The sequence below is a fragment of the Pollachius pollachius genome, assembly GCF_949987615.1.
Source record: "Pollachius pollachius genome assembly, chromosome: 7".
NCBI classification, from domain to species: Eukaryota; Metazoa; Chordata; class Actinopteri; order Gadiformes; family Gadidae; genus Pollachius; species Pollachius pollachius.
In genome coordinates, this window is record NC_136940.1 from 18,488,320 (window position 1) to 18,513,774 (window position 25,455).

General features: G+C 42.0%; 1 protein-coding gene across 2 annotated transcripts in view; it reads right to left on the reverse strand.

The window, feature by feature from the left end:
* The window catches only part of nos1apa (nitric oxide synthase 1 (neuronal) adaptor protein a), a 100,172-nt gene that overhangs the window by 55,909 nt on the left and 18,808 nt on the right, over positions 1–25,455 (reverse strand). The window contains exons 3-4 of one of the 2 annotated variants that reach the window (XM_079739241.1): positions 8,926–9,018; positions 6,114–6,172 (exon numbers count right to left, since the gene is read on the reverse strand). In XM_079739241.1, coding sequence (XP_079595367.1) covers positions 6,114–6,172; positions 8,926–9,018 — 152 coding nt within the window. Of the gene's footprint in view, positions 1–6,113; positions 6,173–8,913; positions 9,019–25,455 lie in introns of both variants that reach the window. The other variant, XM_079739240.1, reaches the window with a different exon arrangement.

Sequence of the window (25,455 nt, forward strand, 5' to 3'; positions counted from 1 at the left end):
CTAATCAAACTGATTCAACCTGAAGGCTAAGGTATATATCAATATGAGTTATCAATAACTCAAGTCAGTCATCTTCACCCATCACCCGTTTTGATAGAAAATCAATAAAGGTCAAGTAATGCTTAAATGCATTGTTACAAGTCACGAAGAGAAACATGCTCAAAGTTCTCTGACCTAGCTTACTTTTTACTTTTACTTTCTTACTAGGTGTTTTTAGATCAGTACTTTCACAACTTGAATAAATGTTGGAATTAGAATATCAATAATTATAATTATAACAGGAAGATTACATCTAAATGTAGTTCTAAGAAGGAGAAGGGACGTGCTATCCCCATGGTAACTGCTAACCGCAACTTTCTTGTGCTTTTTTTGTTTAGCTAATACTCACTAGAATCACAAGTAAATAGAGTACATACAACGATTCCGACCTAAAAAATCATTGGAATCATGCGTTTCTTGACTTCCTCTGCATTTTGATCGAGGGTTTCGGACCTTAGGCTGTATAAATATGTACAGTGTGTTTGTGCATCGAAAACAAGGCAAGGGCAGAGTCATCGAAAGAGACTGAGAAAGAGAGAGGGACAGAGCAACGAATAGATAGAGAGAAGATGTAGAGTGCTCTTGGAGGTTACCATGGAGAGGGCATCCAGGGAGGCAACATGTACCTCATTATAAAGTTCCAATTATGACTCCAAAACTGTCTGTGTAATTCCCTATGCGCCCTGTGTATGGACTGGGCTGGGGAAACTCGGGTGACGGCTAAATGCAGGACTAAACAGATTCCTCTGTTTACACCCTGGTGGACTACATCTAAATTGGAGGATTGTTGAGTTAAAATGTAATTTAGATGGGGAACCTGACTAATTAGGAGTGTGTGTGCGTGCGAGAGAGAGAGAGAGAGAGAGAGAGAGAGAGAGAGAGAGAGAGAGAGAGAGAGAGAGAGAGAGAGAGAGAGAGAGAGAGAGAGAGAGAGAGAGAGAGAGAGAGAGAGAGAGAGAGAGAGAGAGAGAGAGAGAGAGAGAGATAAAGACACAGAGACAGAGACAGAGACAGAGAGAGAGAGACAGAGAGACAGAGACAGAGAGGGAGATTATTTTGCAATCTATTCGTTTGTTAGTTATTTGCTCCGGGGGGATTTTTATTAAGACTTAAAGTGGGTGGTGAAAACAGGAGAAAATAAGACATGCCGGCAGACAACTGTGGCTCAGACAGTGGTCCTTTTAGGTTTCTGTATGCATGCCTTAACCACTGATAACAGCAGTGTCCAACAGCTAGGGGGTTTGTATGCTAGTCACACAGGTGGAACAATCCCTGCAACCACTACAAAACAACAAACTAGCCAAGACTAAAATTGAATTTACATTTAACGCTTCATCCATATGTAGCATCGTCTCAGCCTACTGAGTATAAACCATTGAAATATATATTTATTGCAGTTCCACCTGTCTTGTCTCCCTATTTCCCTATTCATTGCTTTTAAATATTGTTCTTGTTTCCTAAAGTTTTCTGCACTTCAATAAGACCTTTAGATTCCTGAAAGACACCAAACTGAATCAATAAATTATTATTTTGATGTGTGTCTGCAGAGAGCATATTGTGCATTCTGTAGCATTTGTGGAAGGCCTTCATATATTAATATTGTTCAGGTATTCAACTGATCTATACCTACGGACTACACCTCTGGACTGCTACATATGGAAAGGTTATTCTTCTGGGTCATTAAGACATTTGATTATGCACTGGTCTTGAAGGAAGTGGGGAACCCAGACAAACAGACCTAAAAGTCTCACACTTCTTTTGAAAAGGGAGTAGCTCGCAATTGTTATCAAGCTGCTTTGAGACAGCGCTTAAGGTTTCTGTGCTCCTATTAAAATGTCATTTTTGTGGATACGATTTCAGATGGCGCTTAGGCCAAGGTTAAGTGTAAGCATATAGTATGGTACTATTGGCAGTAATTACTGGAAACAAGAAGCAGCTCTAAAAGACAACAACAATTACTGCAGTGGAGGGGGGGTCATAAGAGTTCCATTACCGGTCAGAAATTTGAGCACACGTCCGCACGCAGTGGTGTCCTGGGAAGCGCGCGTGGAGCGGGGCATTTGTTTGCTCAGGCATATCTCCCAATGAGCAGGAGGATGTGGAAGAACACGCCCGAGGGGCCAGGAGCGCAAAGCACAACACACCTGCTCCATCTCTTCTCAATTAAAATCCATTTCAGAGGGCTGCTATTCCTAATGCTAATATTTGCCCGCCAAGGGGATCAACTGTTTACATTGCTGATAAAAAGTTAATAACAACGACTAAATCATTTCAATAATTGCAATAAAAACTAAAAAGCGGTCGAAATGTACCAAATAAGGAAAGTTTTGATATATCATCGCTGTGAAGTAATAAGAGTAAAGCAAAGAACTTTTTGTCATCATAGCAGGTGGACAATCTTAGGGTTACTGCAATATAAAAGATTGTGCAAGGCAATTTCCTGAATGATTTCCCAGGCACAGAGCCGTTCAAGCGATATTTTGTGTTTTTCTTTGGACTTTGACGATTGACCAGCGAAAGTTCTTAATGCTTATAAAGGCGTTTAACTTTGGTGTTCGTCCCATTTTTCTGACCCAACCCAGCCCTAGCAACCATAGGTGGCAAATGGCTTTCATCACCAATTCCAATGTTTCAAGCCAGAGTTAAATTAGAGCAGCTTAATAGGCCATGCAGTCCCTCGTTTCAGAGGTTGTTTACAGCTTTGTTGAAGCTTCCTGTGATGTTGAGATATGTATGGAATTGCCATTCCAGTACATCGCCAATATGCACTATAGAAAAAACATTATTTTTTATTTATGTTGGGCCACGTCTTTTCCTATAGACAAAAAATGCAGACATGTCACAATTAGTCACAGAAATATCTTTCATAAACAGCAACTTTTGCCATCTCGCCCTCTCTGGCAAACCAACACACACATATTAAGCACAGCTGTCCAACACAAAGGTGATGCATAGCTCCATAAGCACTTCAATAAACACAAACTATTTCCTGTGACACACAGGCTGCATATCATGCATCTGAAACATAAAAATCTGCGTAAAGGGCTTAATCGCTTGCAGGCAACGGAGCAGGGATTCCACATCCATGAATAAATTAAGACCTGTCCTCCGTGATGGATGCATGGACAACCTTCTGCCATACCATTGGAGGTTTCAGTTTGCTGCCATTTCATCAAACAAGCTAGGGCTACATGCCTGGAAACACCGTTTTTATATCCAACCGACAGCATTAGGTGTCAACTCCGAAACTGAATATCTAAATGCTCACGTAGAGGTCATCCGTGTGTCTAGACTAAAAAACGATTTCCTTAACTATCTTAGTACACACAATATAATCTAAAGCATGGTAAGACTGGGCTAGAGTAAACATTTTCACAAGCTTTCTGAGTTTTAGAAATTTCTCAAAGCAAAGCTTTGACAGTCATTGATTTAATCAACACACCAAATTGATATGGAGAGATCCTTTCCTTGATTGATTGCGTCATAGGTAAATTGGCTTCCATCGTTAGACACTCATAATTGCCATCCTTTGAACATAAGGGAAAGCAGCAATGAAAGGTTTATCTGTGCAGGTTTAAGTGGAGTCGAGTGAACAAAGTGTGGCTGTGCAGGGGGGAATACTCGGTAAAGGCTATGGCTGCAAATGCATAAAGCATGTTGTATATGAAAAAAAAATCATTCAGAAAATTGCTAGCAATAAAACAACGTTTATTGTTCCTATAATGAGACTCGCTACAATGCCTCAGGTAATGATTAAAGCCCAATTGAAATGACAGTTTAATTGCTGCTTCTGGCTTTCTTTGATACTATAAATCTGGCATATTTAGCCTACAAAGGGTGTCATACACACTATTGCTCTAATGTACTAAAACCTTCATGCTTGTATGATGATGGTTATTGAGATTGCCAATATCCCTAAGTGCTACCCGATTCAACAACCAAATGCTAATGAAGACGTTCTTAGAACTTCTTGTCATTACATGCTTCATCAGCCATTTATAAATGTCGACTCATGTAAACGTTTTACAGCCATTTTTCATTTGAGCAATTCAAATAAATCAAGTCAGAAACAAGTTCTACAAACGCTTCAAGGCTTTGATAGGAATTGGACACCGCATTTAATAACAACTAAATACTGTAAAACAAAAAACACAATTTTTACCTCAAAGTAAATTCATTTCAACAAACAATGCTGTATATAATGCATGTTCTCTGTGGTCTGAACATTGTCTAAAACATGGGCCAGGCTGCCATGTTTTGTGCGTGGATTTGTGTGGTATAGGCCTTGAGTCTAGCCCAAGACATCAGGAGAAGCAGTGCCTTCAACAGTTCTATTGCTGAAACAGCATAATGTGCAAGGCCATCTTTTCTCGCTCCAGACTGGTTAACTGCCCTATTCTGGTCCATGGAGCCAACGGATGACAAAATCTGATTTCTGATCTATTGTAACGACTACTTGCCCTAGGTAAATAAACTAAATACATAACATATATATTTCTGATTTGATTTCTTCCATCTGAATGTACTGCGAGGAAACACACTATCAAAGGAAACCAATTGGCTTGTTTCAGTTTGCTTCGAGTTTAGAGTTATAACAACTGATTGAAGAAACACGATAAACGATAGATATATTTTCATAGTTCAATTTAAAAGTAAACCTAGCAGCATTCGCTTGCTAACTAGCCCTTCTTAACCCACATCATGATCATATTGAGCCGTGAGTGTAGACTGGAGGAACATGAACATATCCTTTAACTCAGCTTTAAATATAGACACACTGTTACATCACATCAACAAAAAAACAAGCCAAGAGCCATCATCACAACAACCCTCCCGACTTTAGCAGAAATGGCTGACATTCTGGGTAAAGAGACACTCGAGAAGAGCAAGAATAACATATCCATCTTCTTGACACAATCATTTCCAAAGCCTGCACTTCTGCATGCGATTGCCATAGCACATGAGTGCATTATCAAGCTGGTGGAACAAAGACAATGTTCCACTAGCTTTCTCATCTTCAGTTTCTCAAGAACTCCTCTGTGATTCTCAAAAACCACTGTGTCCCTTTGTGTTGTGCATGGCGTGGGTGTCTCTCGCGCGAAGGCCGCACATTGTGCTTACGCAACATCAAGGGAGGATCGTGGGTTTATCCGCCACCAGCTAATTCGGTTCAAGACATAATCCTTTGGCTCGAAACTCTCGCCACCGTGTGTGGCTATCGGAGGCCGATGCAAACACATACCGTACGCACACACCCGCAACACTCTTATTGTTATTAAGGCAGGTTCACCCACCGTGTCCCTGTATGGCACCTGGCAAGGAAAAGCGGTGAATAACACAAGGACCACAATGGAAACAAACCTTTGGGCTTTATTGTGTTTTTTAATCCTTTTGAACACTTCTGTTAATTGTTGTTCAATAAAGTTTTCAATCCATACACCAACGGGGAGATGATTTGCTGCTAGCACACACGCACCATCTATCTCTTTGTGCAATAGCGCTGGGAACTGGAGGGTGACCGAGGGGGGGGGCACATGCAGGATTTCAATCCAAGACACAATGAACCGCCGGAGCAGATGCCGACGATAACATCCTCCCACTCAGGGTGAAATGAAAAGCCTGCCGCGGCCTGGGCCCAGTTGTAGACGTGTCGGAAGCCACAATGGTCGTGACCGATGAATTGTGAAATTGATGCAGCGATCTTCTGCGTGTGTCTGTGTTTGTGTAGGTGGTGGGAGATAATAGGCGGTGGGGAGGTATCTCTCCGAGTGGGGGATACAGGTTGTGGTGACCGTTGGTGAGCAGACACCAGAGCTGGTGTCTGCTCTGTTCAGCAGCCTTTCTATTTCAGACATCCTGATGCGTATGGCCATGGAAATTAGGGGGATTTGTAGATCACATAATTCTTGGTTTTTCGATAACCAATTAAAACACTACCTTAATAAAGCCTTCTGGGCCTCTGGCCATGGCCAAACCTTAATCCCATTATTAAAGAAGTGACTTTTGAAAAGCTCCAACGATCATATCGTTGGAGAAATGCATTTAGCAAAATCCAAGGCTACCAGCCCGCTCACCTGTAAATGGGGTCCTGCATCACCATCATTTTGCTCTCGTCCCACGTCCACTCCTTTTTCTGAGAATGAAAAACAAAGGGGAATACATAAAACACATGAGTCACGCCGGGGGTGTCAATTTAGACTAGGAATATTATGTAAAACCAGTGAACAAGCAAACCCATGAGTACAAAAACAAACACAGAAGATGGGAGCACTCTGGGTAGACCAGCTGTGTGTGTGTGTGTGTGTGTGTGTGTGTGTGTGTGTGTGTGTGTGTGTGTGTGTGTGTGTGTGTGTGTGTGTGTGTGTGTGTGTGTGTGTGTGTGTGTGTGTGTGTGGGGGTTTGTGTGTGTTTAGAAAGAAAAGGGAATTAATAAAACATATAAATCACACTCGGGTGTTAAGTTAGGCTCTAGGAATATTATGTAAAACAAGTGTACAAGCAAAGACCCATGAGTACAGAAACAAACAGAAGCAGAAGATGGGAGAATTCTTGGTAGAACAGCTGTGTGTGTATGCACATGTTTGCTTGCTTGTGTGCGTGCGTGCGTGCGTACACACACATACGTTGGTACACACCCATACATGGGTCTGCTCGCATACATGCGTGTGTTCGTTACTATGTGTGTGTGTGTGTGTGCGTGTGTGGCTGCTGGCCAAGACAACAACCAATTAAGAGATCCAAACTGCAAAGATGCCACTGTAATCACATCGATAGCAACAAATCCAGCCTTCGGAAGGTTGTCAGTAAATCCAGCTGTAACGAGATCGTCCCCATCCCCGTGTAAAATGATATCAGGGTAAAAAAAGGAAAATATCTATCGCAATCTAATACATGACGGGAACAATTATCCTGTTCCACTACAGTCAACCTGTACAAATATAGCCTCGGCTCCAGACCAAACACCTACGCGCCGTTCCCCTCCCTCCCGTTAAAAAATTGCGCTTCCGATTTCAATGTCACAATAAAACGAGGCTTGAGCGCACGCACACACACACGCAAGTAACACCGGCGCATAGATAACCGCTTCGACCCGGCCCGGTGTTCCTTCAATCACCCCCATCTCCGGCGCCTCCATCTTCCTCATTTTCGCCGGCCGGAGATGCAGGGGGATTGGCCTCCCCAATCGGTTGCGCTGACATTTCGAACAATAATGGGTAAAATAGAAGAAAGAAAGGAGGGAAAATAAGGGCAGAGGCCAGACGTCAGACCTTTTCATCACCGAAGCTATTCGGGGAATCAAGCCAAGGGATTATTCTCCTTATAACTGTTGTGCACCTGGGTCGTGCACAGGTGAGCGCCCCTGGGCCCGTCCATTAGTAACTCGTGGCTCGGTTGCAGGAGAGGAAGGCGATATGCTCGTCTTGGGGTCTCTGAGCTGTGCATGGTGCATGTGTAATGAAGACCTCTCCGCTCGGGTCCATTAGGCCACTCTGGCCTGCAGGTAAAAGGTTTTAGCTTGCAAGCCTATCAAAACTATTGCATCTTCTTTGTTATGATCCTGATAAAATGTGTTTAATTTGTGTTTTATGAAAATGAGCGAAAGATGTTGATAAGGTCCGTCTGTTTACAGGCTGAAGCAGCTGAGGCCGGCATGCTTCAAGCCTACTGCGTGATCATTGTTGAAAGCAACTCTTTGTTTTTGTGGCAGTGGTGTAGTCTTCACTACACTGCTCATTCAATATCTCCACAGGTGACGGGGACAATGTCCAAGATGTTCGACAGGGGCTCAAGGCAGGCTGCCAAACTCCCTGCCAGCAGCCTTTTTCTTCTGAAACCGGCTTCGACACAGCAATTGATGAGCTGGCGTTAAGTAAAATAGGGCAAACCGATGTCTGTCTGACGGGGCACTCCATCATCTTCAGTGGTCCAGTTAGGGGCTAGAGTCTAGACTGCTCTCTCTGGTTTGAAAATCTGGGAGCATCCAGGCATTAAAGTACTATGCCAGCCATGTCTAAGTTCAACTCTGCAGACTTATTTCCATCTCAACCCCTCAAAAGGAGGTTAAAATTTCTGGTTCTGTTTAACTTTTATTCTCTACTCAACTACTGCTTCATTCTCTTTCCCTCATCGACCAATTGATATATTGTACTTTTTCCATCTCTTTATTCACTATTCTTAAACAGGTCCTAGCCTCGTCCCCCTTCTCTTCCCATGTTATATTCATGATCTTTGCCATGCTGCGTTCCGCATGTTTATTTTCGTTTGTTCAATTAATGATGTGGATCTTCAAGGGGCATCAATCTGCAAGCCGGGTATAGGAAATGAATCAGACTGTGTTTCATAAGATTAGGAGATTGCACAACTCCTGCCGATGTTAAGAGAGAGTTCACTTAAAAGAGGATACACATGGAAGTACTCTGGTCAAAACCCTTGAGTTAAGAAAATGAAATTACTTCTGGCTTCATGTAACATATTCTGCTGGAACGTCACAACCAATTCCAGAATCGGTTGCAGGAAAACCTGAATTCCAGTCACTGCTAAAGGGCTGAGCAGCAGGAGTTACAGGTTGAATGAAGCTCGAAATAGTTTTTAAAGTGTCCCTCACTCTGAAAAATCGAATATAAGGAGAGTTTCAATAGAAATGCTGAAACCATTTGGCCGAAACCAGTGTGTGTGCGTGCATGCGTGCAGAGAGAAAACAAAGTGAGAGTGAGAGATATTCTGAAGATTCATAAAATTCTTACAATATGTATTTTTTTGCACGTTAATCCAAATGTTCCATCTGGTATTAATAATGTTTTGTTATAGAAATGTGAAATATTTTAAGAACAAAAAAAATATATAAAGATAAAAGTTAAAATCGAAGACACATACAATGCCACTCACTTTTTTCTTTTTCCTCAGGTTGACCTTGACGCCTTCCACCGACACGATGATGTTAACCTTTTTCTTCTTAATGTTCTTCACCTTGAACTCGTACTACAGGAGCAGAAGACAGAGCTGGATGAGCACACACTCCTCTTTCAAACAGTTGGGATAAGGGCTGCAACTCACAATCTTTTTCAAAGTGGATTACTCAAACGATTCGTTTTTGATTAATCGATTCGTCCTTTAGTCTATGTCTAAGTGTCATAAATAATAGCAAACGCCATCACAAGCTACCAGGATCCAAAGTGGCTTTATCTGACAAGCAGCCAAGAAAAACTAAACTAGTTATCTGATAATGATTCATGAATTTTATATTTGATTTAAGTGCAACATTAACCAGCAAATGTTTGGTATTTGTACTTACTTATTTGTAATTACGATTAATCAATTATCTAAATTTACATTCTCAGATTTCAGTTGATAGACGACAATCAAAATACATTTTAAACTTCATTCCAATATATATAGACACATATATATATATATTCTGCAAGGTTTTATCTATAATGGATGAAAAAAAGGGTGACAATCAATTAGGGCGATTGATCAATAAGGGAGCCTTCTCTACGAGCTCCATGACAACAGTTAAAAACAGTTAACGGTCAAAGCGCTCTTAACTTCACACCAACAATAAAGACATTTGTCAAGAGAGTAACAAATGGTGCCGCTGAGCACAACTCTGCCACAGTCGGTTTACACATTATAAATCAGTCTGTGTACTGTACAAACACACACACACACACACACACACACACACACACACACACACACACACACACACACACACACACAGATGGTCTGATGACCACTGGGAAATGTCAATAACAGAGCAGTGACCGAACAGTCAAGTTTTGATGAACACGCACCATGATGACAGATAAACTTTGTGTATTCACTATGGTGTCTTTTAAATGTCAGAAGTGCGGGATGACCCAGTGTGAGTGAGTGAAGGCATCAGTATGTGCACTTAAAGACTGAACAGTACACAAACACACACCCACCCACACCATTAGAAGGTAATTACCCTGTCTGCTTTCCCAGTTGACGGTGATTATAGAGGAGAGCGTTCCACACACACTTCAACTTAATCAATCCTTGTCGAAATGTCTTAACTTCAAGGTTTAAATCAAACACATAGGATGTTGCATATATATAATTTACTTTTCCATTCCGGCAGACCTATCTTAGAAGAAGAAATAACATAAACCTTTATCAATCCCTGGAGGAAAATGCTGGTGCCATAGCAACAACAGCAATGACATACATATGCACATGATTACTGAGTAGTAGTATGAGTAGCATAGCATTGTCTCACTAGTCACATTTAACAACAACCATATCAATTATTTTTACGACTCTGCGTTGTTATGGGCTCACTTCAACGCCCTGCGGTGGCATAAGGTTACCCAGGCAAACCGTCACTCCCCGCAGGCAGTAAAATATATTGTACCCAAAAATAAGGCTTTGCTGCTGTGGAAAAAAAATAAAAAATGACAGTACATCATTCTTGGATGTGTCGTGTGTGTATGAGTTAGGTCGGTGGGTGTGTGTGTGTGTGTGTGTGAGAGAGCCGCTGGTGTGTGTGTGTGTGTGTGTGTGTGTGTGTGTGTGTGTGTGTGTGTGTGTGTGTGTGTGTGTGTGTGTGTGTATGTGTGTGTGTGTGTGTGACCTGGTGTTTGTGTGCCGGTGTGTGTGTGTGTGTGTGCCGGTGTGTGTGTGTGCCGGTGCGTGCGTGGTGCGTGCATGCGTGCGTGCATGCGTGAGTGCGTTAGAAATGGGCCAGCTTGAGCATAGGCCTATTACACTGTAACAATGTCCATGCTGTTACACCCAACCGAGGAGACAGTCTGATGATTGAAAAACCGTTGAAACGCAATTGATTGTAGAGGTTGAGTATAATGATACAAACAGATGATGATGACCCATACTTCCATGTAGGAGATCTCTTTGAGTGAGTGCGGGGATGACTGGTTTAACCTGTGCACAGCGATTGCTTAATGTACAACAGGTGTGCAGCCTCACCCAGCCCCAGAGTCCAATAAGTCTGATACGGGCCAGGCCAGGCTGCCTGAACCAGCCTCATCCATCCACAATCCACATATCAGTTTTAGGTAAGAGGGCTAACAGCATTCAAGCTTTGAAAACATGTTTAAATTACACTCTGATGAGATGTACTATCAATACAAAGGATTATTAATGGGGGCTTGGTTCATGCATGCCTGTGTGCATGTTTTGTGCACATTACATGATGTATGTGCTTTGTCTGTCTTTCTGTGCGCGTGCACGCACACACGCGCACATGCACATGCACACGCACACACTTCAATGACAGCACCTGGGTAGATGAAGATGTATAGAATAGCCTAAGGAAGCAGCCAAGATCCACTTAGCCAGACTCTATAGGAGTGATGGAGGGAGGAAAGTAGGGAGTCAGTATACCCAGACGAAAGTCAAGCCAGACAGGGATACTCTGAGCTCCTTAAGCCAGGCTTAAGATGTGATGCAGACTACAAAACAACACTCCAGTGAGCTGCCTGATGCTGTCTTGTAGCCCCATCTGCTCTCCTTCAGGGGAATATTGTATGCAAGACAGACAAAAAAATAAAAATGATGAACAAGAGGAAAATAAAAGTTACTGTTAAAAAAGCATTTGTGTGTTTGGATTACACTAGGGCTGGGCGATTAATCAAATTTCGATCTCGATATCGATTTTACCGTCAAACATTTTTGTTTTTTTTTATTAAATGTTTTATAGAAAGAACAGCTGGATACATTTATGTACATTAATTTGATTTGAACATTTTCTTTTTGACCATTTTGTGTTTTTTTAAGACGAAATTTCATAGTTCTCAGTTACAAAGTGATTTTGGGAGAGACATGCTGAATAAATACATCATGTTTTCAAATTCAAAAATAATTGTTTGAATAATCCTGATTTCAATCTTGACCACAATAATTGTGATTATGATTTTTCCATAATCGAGCAGCCCTAGATTACACCATGTTTTTTTTTAAAGTAAGAGATGGATGAAACTGAGGGACCATCATTTCAACAGCAATCAGACCCATTATTATTGCTTCAAGCCTTAACTGGCTGCTGGGATAACTGGTCATCAGAATCTACATGTGGAGGCCAGGGGAAAACAGAATCTAGTCTAACGTTGTGAAGCATTGTAGTGGTTTGAGGCCCCACCCGGTAAATTAACCCATGTGCAGTTTGGAGTGGGACACTGAGGCAGCACAATCTTCTGGGAATCATTGTTTTACCTTAAGGTCCGAGGTGGTACCAAACACTAGATGGATGAGCAGTGCTTGCAAATGATTATTTGTCATGGCCAATTAGGGCTAATGAGCAGTGTGTGTGTATTTGTGTGTTTGTGTGCATTTGTGTTTGTGTATATATGTGTATTTGTATGCGTTTGTGTATATATATGTGTGTGTGTGTGTGTGTGTGTGTGTGTGTGTGTGTGTGTGTGTGTGTGTGTGTGTGTGTGTGTGTGTGTGTGTGTGTGTGTGTGTGTGTGTGTTTGTGTGTGTTTGTGTGTGTGTGTGTGTGTGTGTGCCAGAGAGATGTGGCTAAACAAATAAATTGGCACATTTAGCTTCTAGACTGCTGGGCTTGCCAACATTAGCCATTGAAAAAAAAATTGACATCAATAAAGATAACTGCAAAGACATATTTTTTTGCTCTGCTGTTAAAATAACATCCATCGTGATCTCGTAAATTATTCAGCTATTCAGGGGATTCACAGCTAACAGTCTCATGGCTCGACGAATCTAATATTCCACGGCCTGGGACATTTTACTTAAAAACCACCCATCTGCAGCCATGAGTGCAGTCTGGCATCAACCTGAGCTAGAACTAGCATGAATTGAGGTATGCAGTGTTTTCTTTGTGCACCGTTTTTTGTGTACAGTTAAACAGTAGTGATTCCCACCCAGTATTTTACTGTCTGAGGCGAAGGTCAGAATGAATTAACTTGAACAGGATGTTTATGGAGCGTTTCTGCAATGTTGGCAGAACAATAGAATCATCCATCAATCTTTCCTCTAGTATATCCTATATATATACCTGATACAATTGGGGTTATTTTCCTTCCTACGCTACTAGAATCTATTATTTTGGCAAGCAGAACGACCACAGGACAACCACACAAAAGCTCAAACTTGTCACCAATCACAATATAAGGCCTTGATGCAGACACACGTTTCCACTGGAGACACACGACAACACACCAACAAAATCACACACACATATATCAAAACAACATACTGTGCTACAAAATTGGATTTCACCAGCCTGATGGAGGAGTGACTGAAATAGAAAGTGTGTAAATTGCTCAAAAGTATGAATGTGTGTTCAATCACATAAACATTACTTTTGACAAACAACAAATCAACCTCTGGAGAGAATTTTCTTTTATAACCACCAGGTCTGTGTGCTGGTCGAATTCTTATGCAAGTTAAAGGAAACTCTTTTACACTCTAAATACCAGTCTGGTTTTGCCAGGGCCCCGTCACCATTGGAGACAGGGTCAGAGGGTGAAAATGTGGAGGGGGGAAAGGACAAGTTATCGTCATAGAAACGAGCGGTAATTACAGGACGCTGAAATTTCTGAAAACGCAAACTTTGAAAAGGAGCAAAGGTTATTATGTGGTTAAGTGTAGTAAAAATGTCTGAACCTTAAGACACGCTAACATTTTAACACAACTATTGATGTGTGCATCTCTTTCCTCAATTTTCCCTCTCAGCATCTCTCCCTCTCTAGTTACCACAATCCCCTTGTCATATCTCCTCTGTTTCCCCCACTCCCTGCTGACTGCTGCCTGATTCAATCCCAAGCAATATTGTTTATAGGAAGAAAGGAAGAGTCGTTTCATTTCTCCATAAAATCCATTTGTGCTTAAAAGAAGCCGCCGGGCCCAGCACTCCAGCACTCCCGAACAAGAAGCTCTGTGTGTGTGTGTGTGTGTGTGTGTGTGTGTGTGTGTGTGTGTGTGTGTGTGTGTGTGTGTGGAAACACAAGAGCTTGCTCTACTCAGTAATGCACTAACAGTGCTGCATAGCCATGAACACACACATATGTGCATACACACAAGCTTACACACAGACACACACACACGGTTCAAGAGGAGAGAGCCACACAACATCATATATAATATATTGTTAAACAATCGATTTTATTGAGTATTGATCTTGAATATACTGGAGTTTCTCTTTTGGGAATGTATTAACACTGCAACTGTCTGGTAAGACTTTGTTTAGCTCGGTGGGTCTGGTAGGCAGCCATATCTTTATAACCCATCTTGGGGTCTTCCAATTCCTGCAATGAGGATCCCGCCAATTCTTCAGCCGTTCAGTTAATTCAGTTCCAGTTTTCATTTCGTTTTAAGATGTCGTACAACAGAATGTGCTGTGCAAAGTGAAATGTATTGCTATTATTTTGACATCTTCATCCGCCTCTCTGTTTGTATGCCTGATCAATGAGATGGTCCACGTCCATCTTCCATTGATTCTGATCCGCATTGGGTGCTGCCCGCCGGCTTGTACTTGATCGCTGATGCCAATTTCTCGCCTTCGCTAATTAAGTTATTCTTCACTCACTCGGCAATCCAATCCAGAGCCTCCTCCATGTCCCCCGCTCAGTCTCTCTCTCTGCAACCTTCTGCCATTGTCTCTCATGGTTGATCTACCGATTATAACCCTCCTCTGTTGGGGAAAGTTTGCTTTGACCGCTAAAGCATTATGATCAACAGTAAGATTGTCATGAACTAATCTCTTCCAATCTCTGTTAAAATAATTAACCACTACGTGCCCTAATGCCAACGCAAAACACATTTTCTGCATCTCAATTGCCTGAGCTTCCATCTCATCTCCCTCCATTTCAGAAATATGTGATTTTTTCCCCTATTCATTCGCTCTGCACAAAAGTGGAGACACAACATGAGCAATGAAAATGTTTCGCTTTAATTCTTCTTATCCAGCATTGACGCTGGGAGGAATTTCAGCCTCTGCCAAAGCGGAGAGCCAAGCATTAATTTTGAGGCCATCAGTTTATTGGCATGTCGCCTCCATCTTTGGTGCTTGGATGTTCGTCAATCAACAACGAGAGATAGTTTGAAACTAAACTGGTGTGGTGGATCTGGTAAACATTGTAAACATTGTCATTCATTACTTTATAATAAGTTACTCTGTTGTTTTGGATCTGTTATTTCATTCTTCAAAAGATTACATACCCCTCCCTGTTTGTCAACAGGCTTTCAAAATTTGAAAAAAATTCATGATCAGTGTCACTGGAGAAGCTTTGCTGGATAGGTGGAGTGAATAAGAGGGGTTTTAGGAGTGTCAATAGTTTAATTATTTACAAAATATTTTTGTAAATAAAGAGATATCTGCGCTGGCCGGGCATTGACCTTATTGTGACATCATTTAAATAACTATCGATCAGCATTGACTACAGATATTTCCAGGTTATTTAAAGCTACAAGCTAGGTGAAATGTTATGAAGGTTCAATTATAATCTGAGGTTCAAGATTTTAGGGGCTACTTATCAATTCCAGCATTTCCCATGGAATAAAGGATGCCATTTTGGGAAATGTCAGGCCCCTGATAGAGCAAGGATGTGCGTGTGTGCGTGTGCGTATGCCCATGTGCATGCGAGTGTGTGACAAGAGCACATTTGAATATCACGTGGCCATTGACACTGCTTTTTTCTAGGGTTTTATGTTTGTTTGTTTCTCTATGATTATTTGGGCCATTTTTAAATATAATTGATATCAGATCATTAACATCAGATATGCACCAACAAGGAGTTATATGACCAGCTTTTCCCAATATATACATTTCCGTGCATAGCAATAACACACACAAAAATCCCCCACTTAGAGATACACATTCGCACCAATAGGCTTCCAGGCAACCAATTACACAGACAAACCCCTTCCTGATGACAAGGCGGTCTTGGGAATAAAATGTATAATTGGACCAACAGAGGCGTTGCTAGGCTGACAGTTGTGGTAGCCACCCCCTCCAGCCTGAGCCCCATCCAAACCACAAGAGAGCAGCAAATGAGCAGCGCTTTCTGCAGTATTTGCTCTTTGATGAAGGAGCAATCATTGAGGTATAAGAAGAAATGTGCTACAGTGTTTTGGCCTCGTGGTTTTTGGGATGATTCTTTTAGTTAATTAACTACTGCATGGGGAATAACTGTTGAATTATGATGACAAATATAGGCTAATATATACCCTCGAAATATTGACATAGAAAGTGAAACAAAATGATGTGATGTGTGGAGACAATAGGCCTTTTTTATGCTGCACTTGCTCTACCTGGTATGTGTTGAACATACATACCAAACATTGTCACCTGTAAAAGAATAAAAAACTGCCCTCCAAGCCCATATTTAGTATGAGCAATGCTTCGTATTGCAATGGTCGACTGCAGCCTTTCACCTGTGCTTTTGGCAATGAACCACACAGGCACAACACACGGTGACCCAAGACACGCTGACCACCACACTGTCGAAACAACGCAGTTACTCAAATGGCCCGAGAGAAATAGAAACCAATCGAGGGAACAGAGCCTACCTTGCAGAGAACATAAGAAACCCTTGCAGAGAGTCCACTCACATCAATCACCGTTTTCCATCTCCTCTAATCTCCAGCTTCTTGCACTTTGGTTCAACTTTGATAGGACTACCCCAGGGGCAGACCAAGTAAAGAAAAATGCCCTCTATCCACCCTAGTACCTGTGGATCCTTATCCAAAGCGTATGGTGTGCTCTCCAATTCAACTCTTACCAGGTTTGGGGGAGCCATATTACCTCTAATCTAACACCTCTGCAGTCATCTAGCTATCATTGTTAACCTATCACGAGCAGAAGTTTGATATAGTGTATGTATGACTATTTTTTTCAAGTAGTGATTGGCTTTTTATCTCCATATATTTGAGAACTTCAGCACACTATTTTCTGTTGAAAAGTAGGCAGGGGATTCAGGCCTCAAAATGTATCTTACAAACCTGTTGACCGTGTAACCATTTGAAACCAGCCAACAGGATGAATCCAAAACTATTATTTAATTTTCTTCGATTCTACCATTCAATAGCCTTTTTCGAAAAGGAAGGCAGCGTTCCACGTCCTGTTAAATAGCAACCTGCCAGGCTTGAAAATGAACTGCCGGGAAGCTTTTTTTATTTATTTATCTTCTCATCACTAGGCTAGAGTTTTTTTCGGAAAATAACCAAAATAAAATAGATGATATCTCCAGAACTGCAAGGGCTATAATATGTAATGTAATGTTGGAACGGAAAGAAAGATAACACCTCCAAGATCTTCAGGTTGTGCAATTGAAATATTCAAGGTGGATACTACTACATGGTTAGTGAGTTAGAACACAGCATAAGTGGATGATTTCATTTCCGCCTGAAATAAAAAGGTCCTGTTTTGGATTCAATACCACCTAGTGCATTATCAGTTGGTAGCCCTATAATACTATAGGGCCATCGATTGTAATGTTTAGTTGTAAAATGGTGCAAATACACATGGTGGTTTTATGCAATCAAACACCAGCACCAGACGGAATAATAACGCTGTATACTGGAATGTTTTGGGAATGTTTTGAAGTATTCTTTAATTATTTGACAGTTCATTAAATGGTCTTCATTCTTTGCAAGACGCAGGATTTCTTCCTTGAAAAACAGAAAGCAGCATTGCAGCAGCTATGCTGAAAAAGGGGTTGGAAGTATTTTCCATGCACCATTAAGTAAATCGCTCCTAATACTCAGCATACTTAAGCTTTTGAAGGCCAATGCCAAAAGGATTTATGGAATGGAGTGTGTTCTGTCCAACAGCGCTAGCAGCAATAGCCTTTGGCAGCCTGTCCATGACATTAGGCCCTGAAGTATAGTCATTTAATATTCATTAGTTATATTCATTTTATACTGTGAGAACGGTCTTTTCGATGCTGAGTGTGTTTCAAGAGGGTGAATTAACAAGCATGAGGAAAACTCACCAAATACCTACATTTACAAGATAAATCATGCTCCACTGCTGTAAAAGCTCTAACTAGTCGTTAAATGGTTTCGGTTCGGCTCCAAGGAAAAACTAATGAAAAGAAAACCGTACTCCGAGGAGCTTCAATCACCTAAGTTTCCATGGCCATATCTTGGGCTGGGATTTACAATTGTTGCATTTCATAGAGAAAAACATGCTGAAAACCTTGTACATACAAATTGAGAATGTTTTTGCTATTGCCATTGCCAAAGTGATGAGAAATGAGTCATTTTTTGATAGCATAGTAGTAAGTTTGAAAACAGAAAGTGGAATTTGAAATGACATGCTTTCCCTAGTAGTTGATATATTTCCAGGCAGGGGGAAGACAAGCCAAAGCACTCAACACAAACACATGCTGGGACAGCGGCAGGAAGCATAAGGACGCCGAAACAAACACACGGATGAAACCAGAGAAAGACAAAAAGGCAAACATCACTGGAGGCCAAGACAGGATGCGCCACCAACCCCTCCCCAGGGGAAAACACTGAAACAACCTGACAAGAAGTGGAGGAAGCTAAGAGGGAAAATTAAAATTGGCAGTAGGCCAGAGATGTTACACAGTACTCCAACAAGACAGACATGCAAAAAATGGCAAGGCATGTGCATATGACATGTTATTACCAGAGATAGAGGGGCGGCCCACAGGCACCCCTGTTTTATCACCTGGGCACAATCTCTTTTTGTCACCACAGTACAGGGCAAAATACTGAAAGCAATGATTACCAGGGTAAAGGCTTGGGATGTGACTGCCACGTACAGTGATTATGACAAGTTGTGGCAGCCAATGGCCTGCAGGGAGGTGTCACTGTGTTGGGGAGGTTAACAGCCGTATCAAGCTGAACAGCTTGTTTGTCAAAAAGAGAAGTGAGAGAGATGGTGGATGAGAAACAGGGGGAACACTGCATAGGATAGTGAGAGTATGAGGGGGGTAAAAATGCTGTTTTAATTTTGTGAGTCCAAACATCCTTTGAGATGGAAAAATGAAAAGTTGTAAGGAAAGGAAAAGAAAACATCCACGTGTGGACCGATGGAACAATAGTAAGGAAGTGGAAGCTGTGACCCACCACACAGGCACTGCCTAGACAAAGTCGTCACTCGAAACCCCAACTAGAAGTGACCAAACCAGAAGTAGACTATAGAGGGAGTAGTCACTTTGTAGGAGCTACTGGGTTCAGTGGCTGAGAAGGGCATGGATGTGCCAGATTCCACCCTATCAAGAGCACTGCATACAGCCGGTCTCTATGGGAGGAAGGCCACAATCCATAATTCAAGCAGAATCAATTCACAGCACGTAAAAGTTAAACTTGAAAGCGTATAACTAAGTGGGAGATACAGATATGTGGTGAGATTAAACAAGATGGAGATCGTTAATGTGTGGTTGAAGCGTAATATCGCCATGAGCTCCAAAAGCAGCCTTGGTTGGCAGCGACATGCTTTAAGATGCCCCTCATCAGCTGGATCAGTAGGCATCTTGTTAAAAACTGAAAAGAGAAGAAGCTAAATACAGCCAGAAACTGCAAGAGAACCTGCTTCAGTCCACAAAAGAAAAAAAGTTCACCTTTCAGCAGGACAATGATCCCAACCACAAGACCAAGGCAACACGGGAGTGAGCTGTTTTAATTTTCTCTTTACTACTAGACGACAGACACGCGCCTATGAGTACTTCATTAAACGTCAGCCCTGTCTATTTTATTATCCAAATGGGATGAATAAAAAGGCCTCTCGGTCTAAGTACGCCAACTTTCCCTTATACAATTTGAAAGGTGGAGAAAAAAATGGAACATGCTCCCTTTTTATCGTCATCTAACTCTTAAGGCTGTGGGGCAAAATTGGATTTCCTCGCTGCTGATCTCGCTGTGGCATTCAAATGCGATTGGATGGTTGACTAAGCGTGGCCGAATGAGTTAATATGATCCTCTGACTGGGAGGCAAACTGAGAAAGAGAGAAGAGACAGATCATCACGCGGCCAACGGGAGACGGACAGACGGACAGATGGAGAGAGAGAAGAAGGATGGGAGAGAGGGGAAGAAAGCCAGGCGAGCCATTTGATAAAACCAAGTAGAGAAACGTATTAAATAGGAACTGAGGATACCCCGCCTTGCCTCTTCAATGTTGAAACAGGCTGAAAGATGACTCAGAGATGAATGGCGGCCATGATATTATTTCCCGGGTTTAGGTAGAGGTGGCAAATAGCATATATAATGAGAAAGAATGGTGGAATGAAAGGAAGAACGATTATAAGAGATATGGACCCATTGAGACGAAAATACGCAGGAAATAAATAAATTAAAGTTATAATCTCAAGCGAGAACTGACATGTTGGGGGAATGGGCTTGGGAAAGTTGCACAGTAAGTAACCGAGATGGAAGATCTGTCATTCCTCTCTTTCCTGTTGTCCACTCTGGGCTGACAGGTGATATTACATGTGGAGCAGAGCTCCCCTCAGTGTCAGTTCCGCTGGACACAGCATCCTATTGGATTGGAAAGCAGCATGCCACACAAAACTGAGGTATCTCTATGGTCTTTATTCATCAATGTTTATTCTGAAGCCATAACGGAGGAAAAATATAGCAAAACCTCACTTGTTGACCATACTAACTGAAAGACCATCATCTATCACAAAATTAACTTTATTTTTTATAAGATTGCAATAGCTACACCAACTAATACAAGTAGCGCAATGGCAATGCTGAACATATATTACACAAGTCGACCTACATATTCAAGATATTTTAGGATTTCAGATTCAGTAGCTCAAATGTATTGGCATGCATGCAGTTTTAATTCATAAAGGGCAACGGCTTCTTACTGAAAACTCTTCATAGCTGGTACGAGCCCCAGAAGGTTTCTCATATTGCCAACATGATTCTGCCTTTTGATCGGAGGCCAAATCTGCCTCCTTCTGCCTTCTCTTTCCATGCCTGTGTTTCCTCTGCTCTTCCTCCTGCCACTTCAACCCACTTCAGCAGCCATCAGAAACCCAGTAGGGAAACCCCCCCCCCCAAGCAGCCCTGTTTATTTCAGTCAGTGCTCCGACATAACTCAGACTATGAGTTATGTAAACGCTTAATTTATACTTCTGCATCGAATGGCTGGCACATAGGTACTTCAAGGTTCTCTGCATTACCAGCGCGCCAAAAGTGTCCGCGACGGCTTAGATCCAGGTTTTAAGAACTTTCATTCAACCTTAAGGCTCACAGAGCCCACACACAAACACAAACACACACACACACACACACACACATAGCTCATCAACATCAATCCAGGATTATATACTGTAAATACATTAACATACATATACTGTACATACACCGATAGGCAAATATACATTAACCACAGCCACATGTATTTAACACCACACAGATATGAGAAATGCTCACACACATTCGAAACCTACAAAAAGTAAAGATACACAAAACTCTTGCTACAAATCTGATCTTGGTTTGAAATGAGGCAGACCGAGAGGGTGGGGGAGAGAGAAAGAGAGGGAGTGAAAGCCAGAGCAAATGAGATAAGAGTTAAGTGACATGGTGGGAGGATGGGATGTGGGTGCATGGAATAGAGGAGCAGGCATGCAGGCCGACACAGTGATGTATGCTTTGCCAGGAGAAGAAACTGTAATTAGAGTGCATTTCAAAGACCTCTCTAGGGAAGGGAGGAGTATCAAAGCTGACAGCACTCTCCCTGCTTCAACTCAAAGACCAAGGCGACCCTCTCAGCCATGCGAGAGACAGATAGGTCCTTACGCCTTTGGTAGATGCAAAAGCAAATCGTTTGGGTTGGTAGTCTTGGGTAGAACAACCAACAAAGTGAGCCAGGCAGCAATTATGAGCTTGTCCTCAAACAAGTAGATGTCGCTTGTTTAACTGTGGCTGCCAGTCAGACCGCCACCCCAATGTCCACCAAACACTGCCAGACATCACGCCTCCCAGAATGCAACAAAGACTCTCTCACTCTTCACTTCGATCAGCCATCACGGTTGCACACGGTGATGTCTGACTCTGCCCTGGAGATGTTAGACCGAAACGTATTTCACATGAAAACTCATACTAAACGTATTTCACATGAAAACCTCAAGTCCATAAAACACACAACCCTCTTCCTCACTTTTTCCCAGCATGAGCAGCAACCTCAAACCTCAAAGCCCATATCGACTCTGCTTGTAAAAGATAATTCATTCTTCAAAGCAGCAGTGATTATGAACCGATAAAGGGTGACCATTATAGTCATTTTGTCTTACATATACCATGGAATCGCTTCCCTTTCATTAAGGCTCCATGCTGCAGCACCACCCAGGTGCATCTTTAATGGCCCGCCAGCCTTATCATGATGTTCATGCATCTAACTCTGAGAGGGAGAGGCGTGTGTCTGCAGTGCTTCGTCCTCTCGTCTCCTACGAGGCTGCCGAGAGTGAGGAGTGGGTCCTTACCCGCTCTCTCTCTCTCTGGGGCTGTACGGAGACTATGTGTGATATATGGGTGTGATATACAAAGAAATAAGAGCAAATGTGTGTCAAATCTCAAAGATATCCATGATACGTGATCCATAATGCATAAACAGAAAGACGTGTATGTGGACAAACCATTCATCAGCACCAGTCAAGCACTTCCAAAGTAGAAGTTTCCTAGATATACGCATTTCATTTTACATTTATTATTTCCTGTTCTGGGAAGGGGAACTGAATAGTTTACACTGACTTTATGGTAGGGGCGTTGTAATCTAAACAAGCATCAACAAAATAATAAGAACTTCATGTTTATGTTTTCAAACAATGATTTAAAATGTAATCTATCACTGAGATCACAAGAACATTAGAAAGGATTCCATTGTTTTGCAGAGTTACAGTAGTCATGTTCATTGGAGGGGAATTCACCAATAATGACCTGCCAAAGATTTTCAATCTGTTCCGAATAGTGGATAGTGGCTTATTCAAAACCAGTACCAACAAAAAAATACTGTAAATTGAAACTAACCCTAACCCGAACGCCCGGATCATCACAGGTCGACTACAAATAGCAGTGCCGAAAATAGGGCAGGATTATCCGTGTGTTTACATATACCTCAGCGTATCCCTTTAAACGAACATCAGCATTAGGCTGATGTCGCCATTGTAGAAATCCTCCTTCATGATGGTTAATTGAAGTCCCTAAGACACCTCAATAGATTCTGAAACATTAGCTATCCGCCAAATTGAGAGTACGACATCCAAAGCCTGTGCAGCATTTAAAATAACTATGGCCGGTGGCCAGGAACAGAGACTATGATAGATGAACTAGGTGAACACTCGGACCTGTGAAAGTAATAACGGCTGCTCTATTATTAAAGGCCACGTTATCGCCAGTACCGGAGGCTGGCTGACGCTGATGGATGTTCCGGAGAGGGGACTGCACCTCACAGGGGATCTGGCAGGGAAGCAAGGGTAGTGGGCGGCACCTTAGGTTTACCGTGGGAACAGCACTTGGCGCCGGGTGTGTGTGCAGTTGTATGCAGATGGTCCCTGTTTGTTCCGCCTCCACATCCGTCATCATCCATCGCTTCGGAAAACGTTCATGGATTCTGTCCTCCTTGTGAAGATCACGCCAAAACCACTCAGCCGTGCATCAAGAGCACCTTTTAAAAAGGTGTAAAATGGATCCAACATGTCATGGATCAAAGTAACAACGTAATAAAATAACACATGAAACATTATTTAGATGAACCAGGCTAAGTGGGAAAAGCAGACAGTTCATAATAAAAGGTTTGCTTGGAAGGTAAGGGCCAAGGCTCTCACGCTCTCAGGTCCTCTGGGATGATAAATCATAAAAACAAAATGCCTTTTTCGTCTCATCTGTGTCTCTGTGCGGTACAGTGCTAATTAGTTAAATGTTTGTTAGCATTGTTTTCATTGAGAAATGGTGAATATGCCCACATTACCACTTCCAGACCACTGCTTTACATAGCAGATGCTGAGGACAAAACAGATGGTTGAAACTAAGCTTTTTCACCCTCTAAGAAAAGAAGTTCTGTAATCAGAGCACGACAGAGCTGCAGCCAATGGAAATAAAAAGAGTCCACTAGTCAAAAGAATAAAGAAACAATTGTGAAACTGTGTCTCTATATCCACAGCTTTATCATGTTTCATCTTTTAAGAGATACAATCTAAATTGAGAACGATAAATCTAAAGAAAGCGAACGGGTATATATCCCAGCAGGAAAGTGATGAGGCACAGAGAGAACAAAGTGTACGAGACAAAGAATAAGAAAGAAAGGGAAATGGAGATGGAGTTAAGATGGAGAGAAGGAGGACATATATAATGGGCAAGCCACTACTCGGCTTATATCCTATGAACCACGTAAGTGGGAACAATTTCCCTGGCTATTAGTTTCTAGAAATAATATATGGCATCTAATGGCCATCGCTTATGGACTCTATGGATAGATCCACAAGACTTGTATGAGAGAGAGAAAGAGATAACAATCAACACAGCACAGGCTAAACATCTCCTGCCCGCGATTGAATAGAAGTCTAACCTCTGTTTAGCTCCAGGTCTAATAAAACTTGAGGCTAATAAAACATTGAGGGGTAAACTGTTGTATTTTTTGCAGGTTTTTGCAGGAGTTCAAAATAGGCCCGTTGGGAACAGGACCGATTGCTTGGGCTCTGGTATTGCTTTCTGGAGATACACTCATCCAGACATCTTCACAATCACCACCCCGCTCCCTCGGGTCCTTAGGAATACGCCCGCCAAGCGCAAAGTCGATCGGATGAACGGCTGTCGAGGGAATCCAAGAGCAGGCCGACATAAAGAGACTCCTCTAATTATAGTGAGATACAACACATTGTGTTTTTCCCTTTTTGCGCCTTGATCAAGATCAACAGAGATTCAGCCTACATGGCAGCTTCTCATGGCTGGAAACCCTCCACCAATTCAACCTGGCTGGAAAGAGAAAAGGTCAAGAGTCCAATGTGACTGAATAGATTAACTCGTTTTACATGACGGCTTAATGGACGGGGCCTTATTATAATCTTATCTTGTTCCTATAAAAAAAAAAAGGCCTACCTGCCTGGCAGTTTCTCTTTCTATTGCTGTGCAAACACAGCGTGTGTGAATGTTATGAGGGGTGTTGCCATGCATGGCTAAAACACAGCTGTCTTGTGTGCTGCTGAACTGTCTGTGAATGTGTCGAACCCTGGCAGCCCGCCATGTTTGTTTGAACTAAAACAGGAGAATTACTGTTGACCCAACCCTTTACAGCCACCGACAGGGAATAGATGCCTTAACAGTCTCCTCATAATTGTAGTAGACTAATGCTATATTTCATCCATTTCATCTGGTGCACTTTTGCATTACACCACACTGCACTGCATAACATTTGGCTTTTTAAAGAATACGCCCCTTTGATCTTTTTAGACTCTGCGTGGTAAACAGCAAAGGACAAAGATTAAAAAAACACA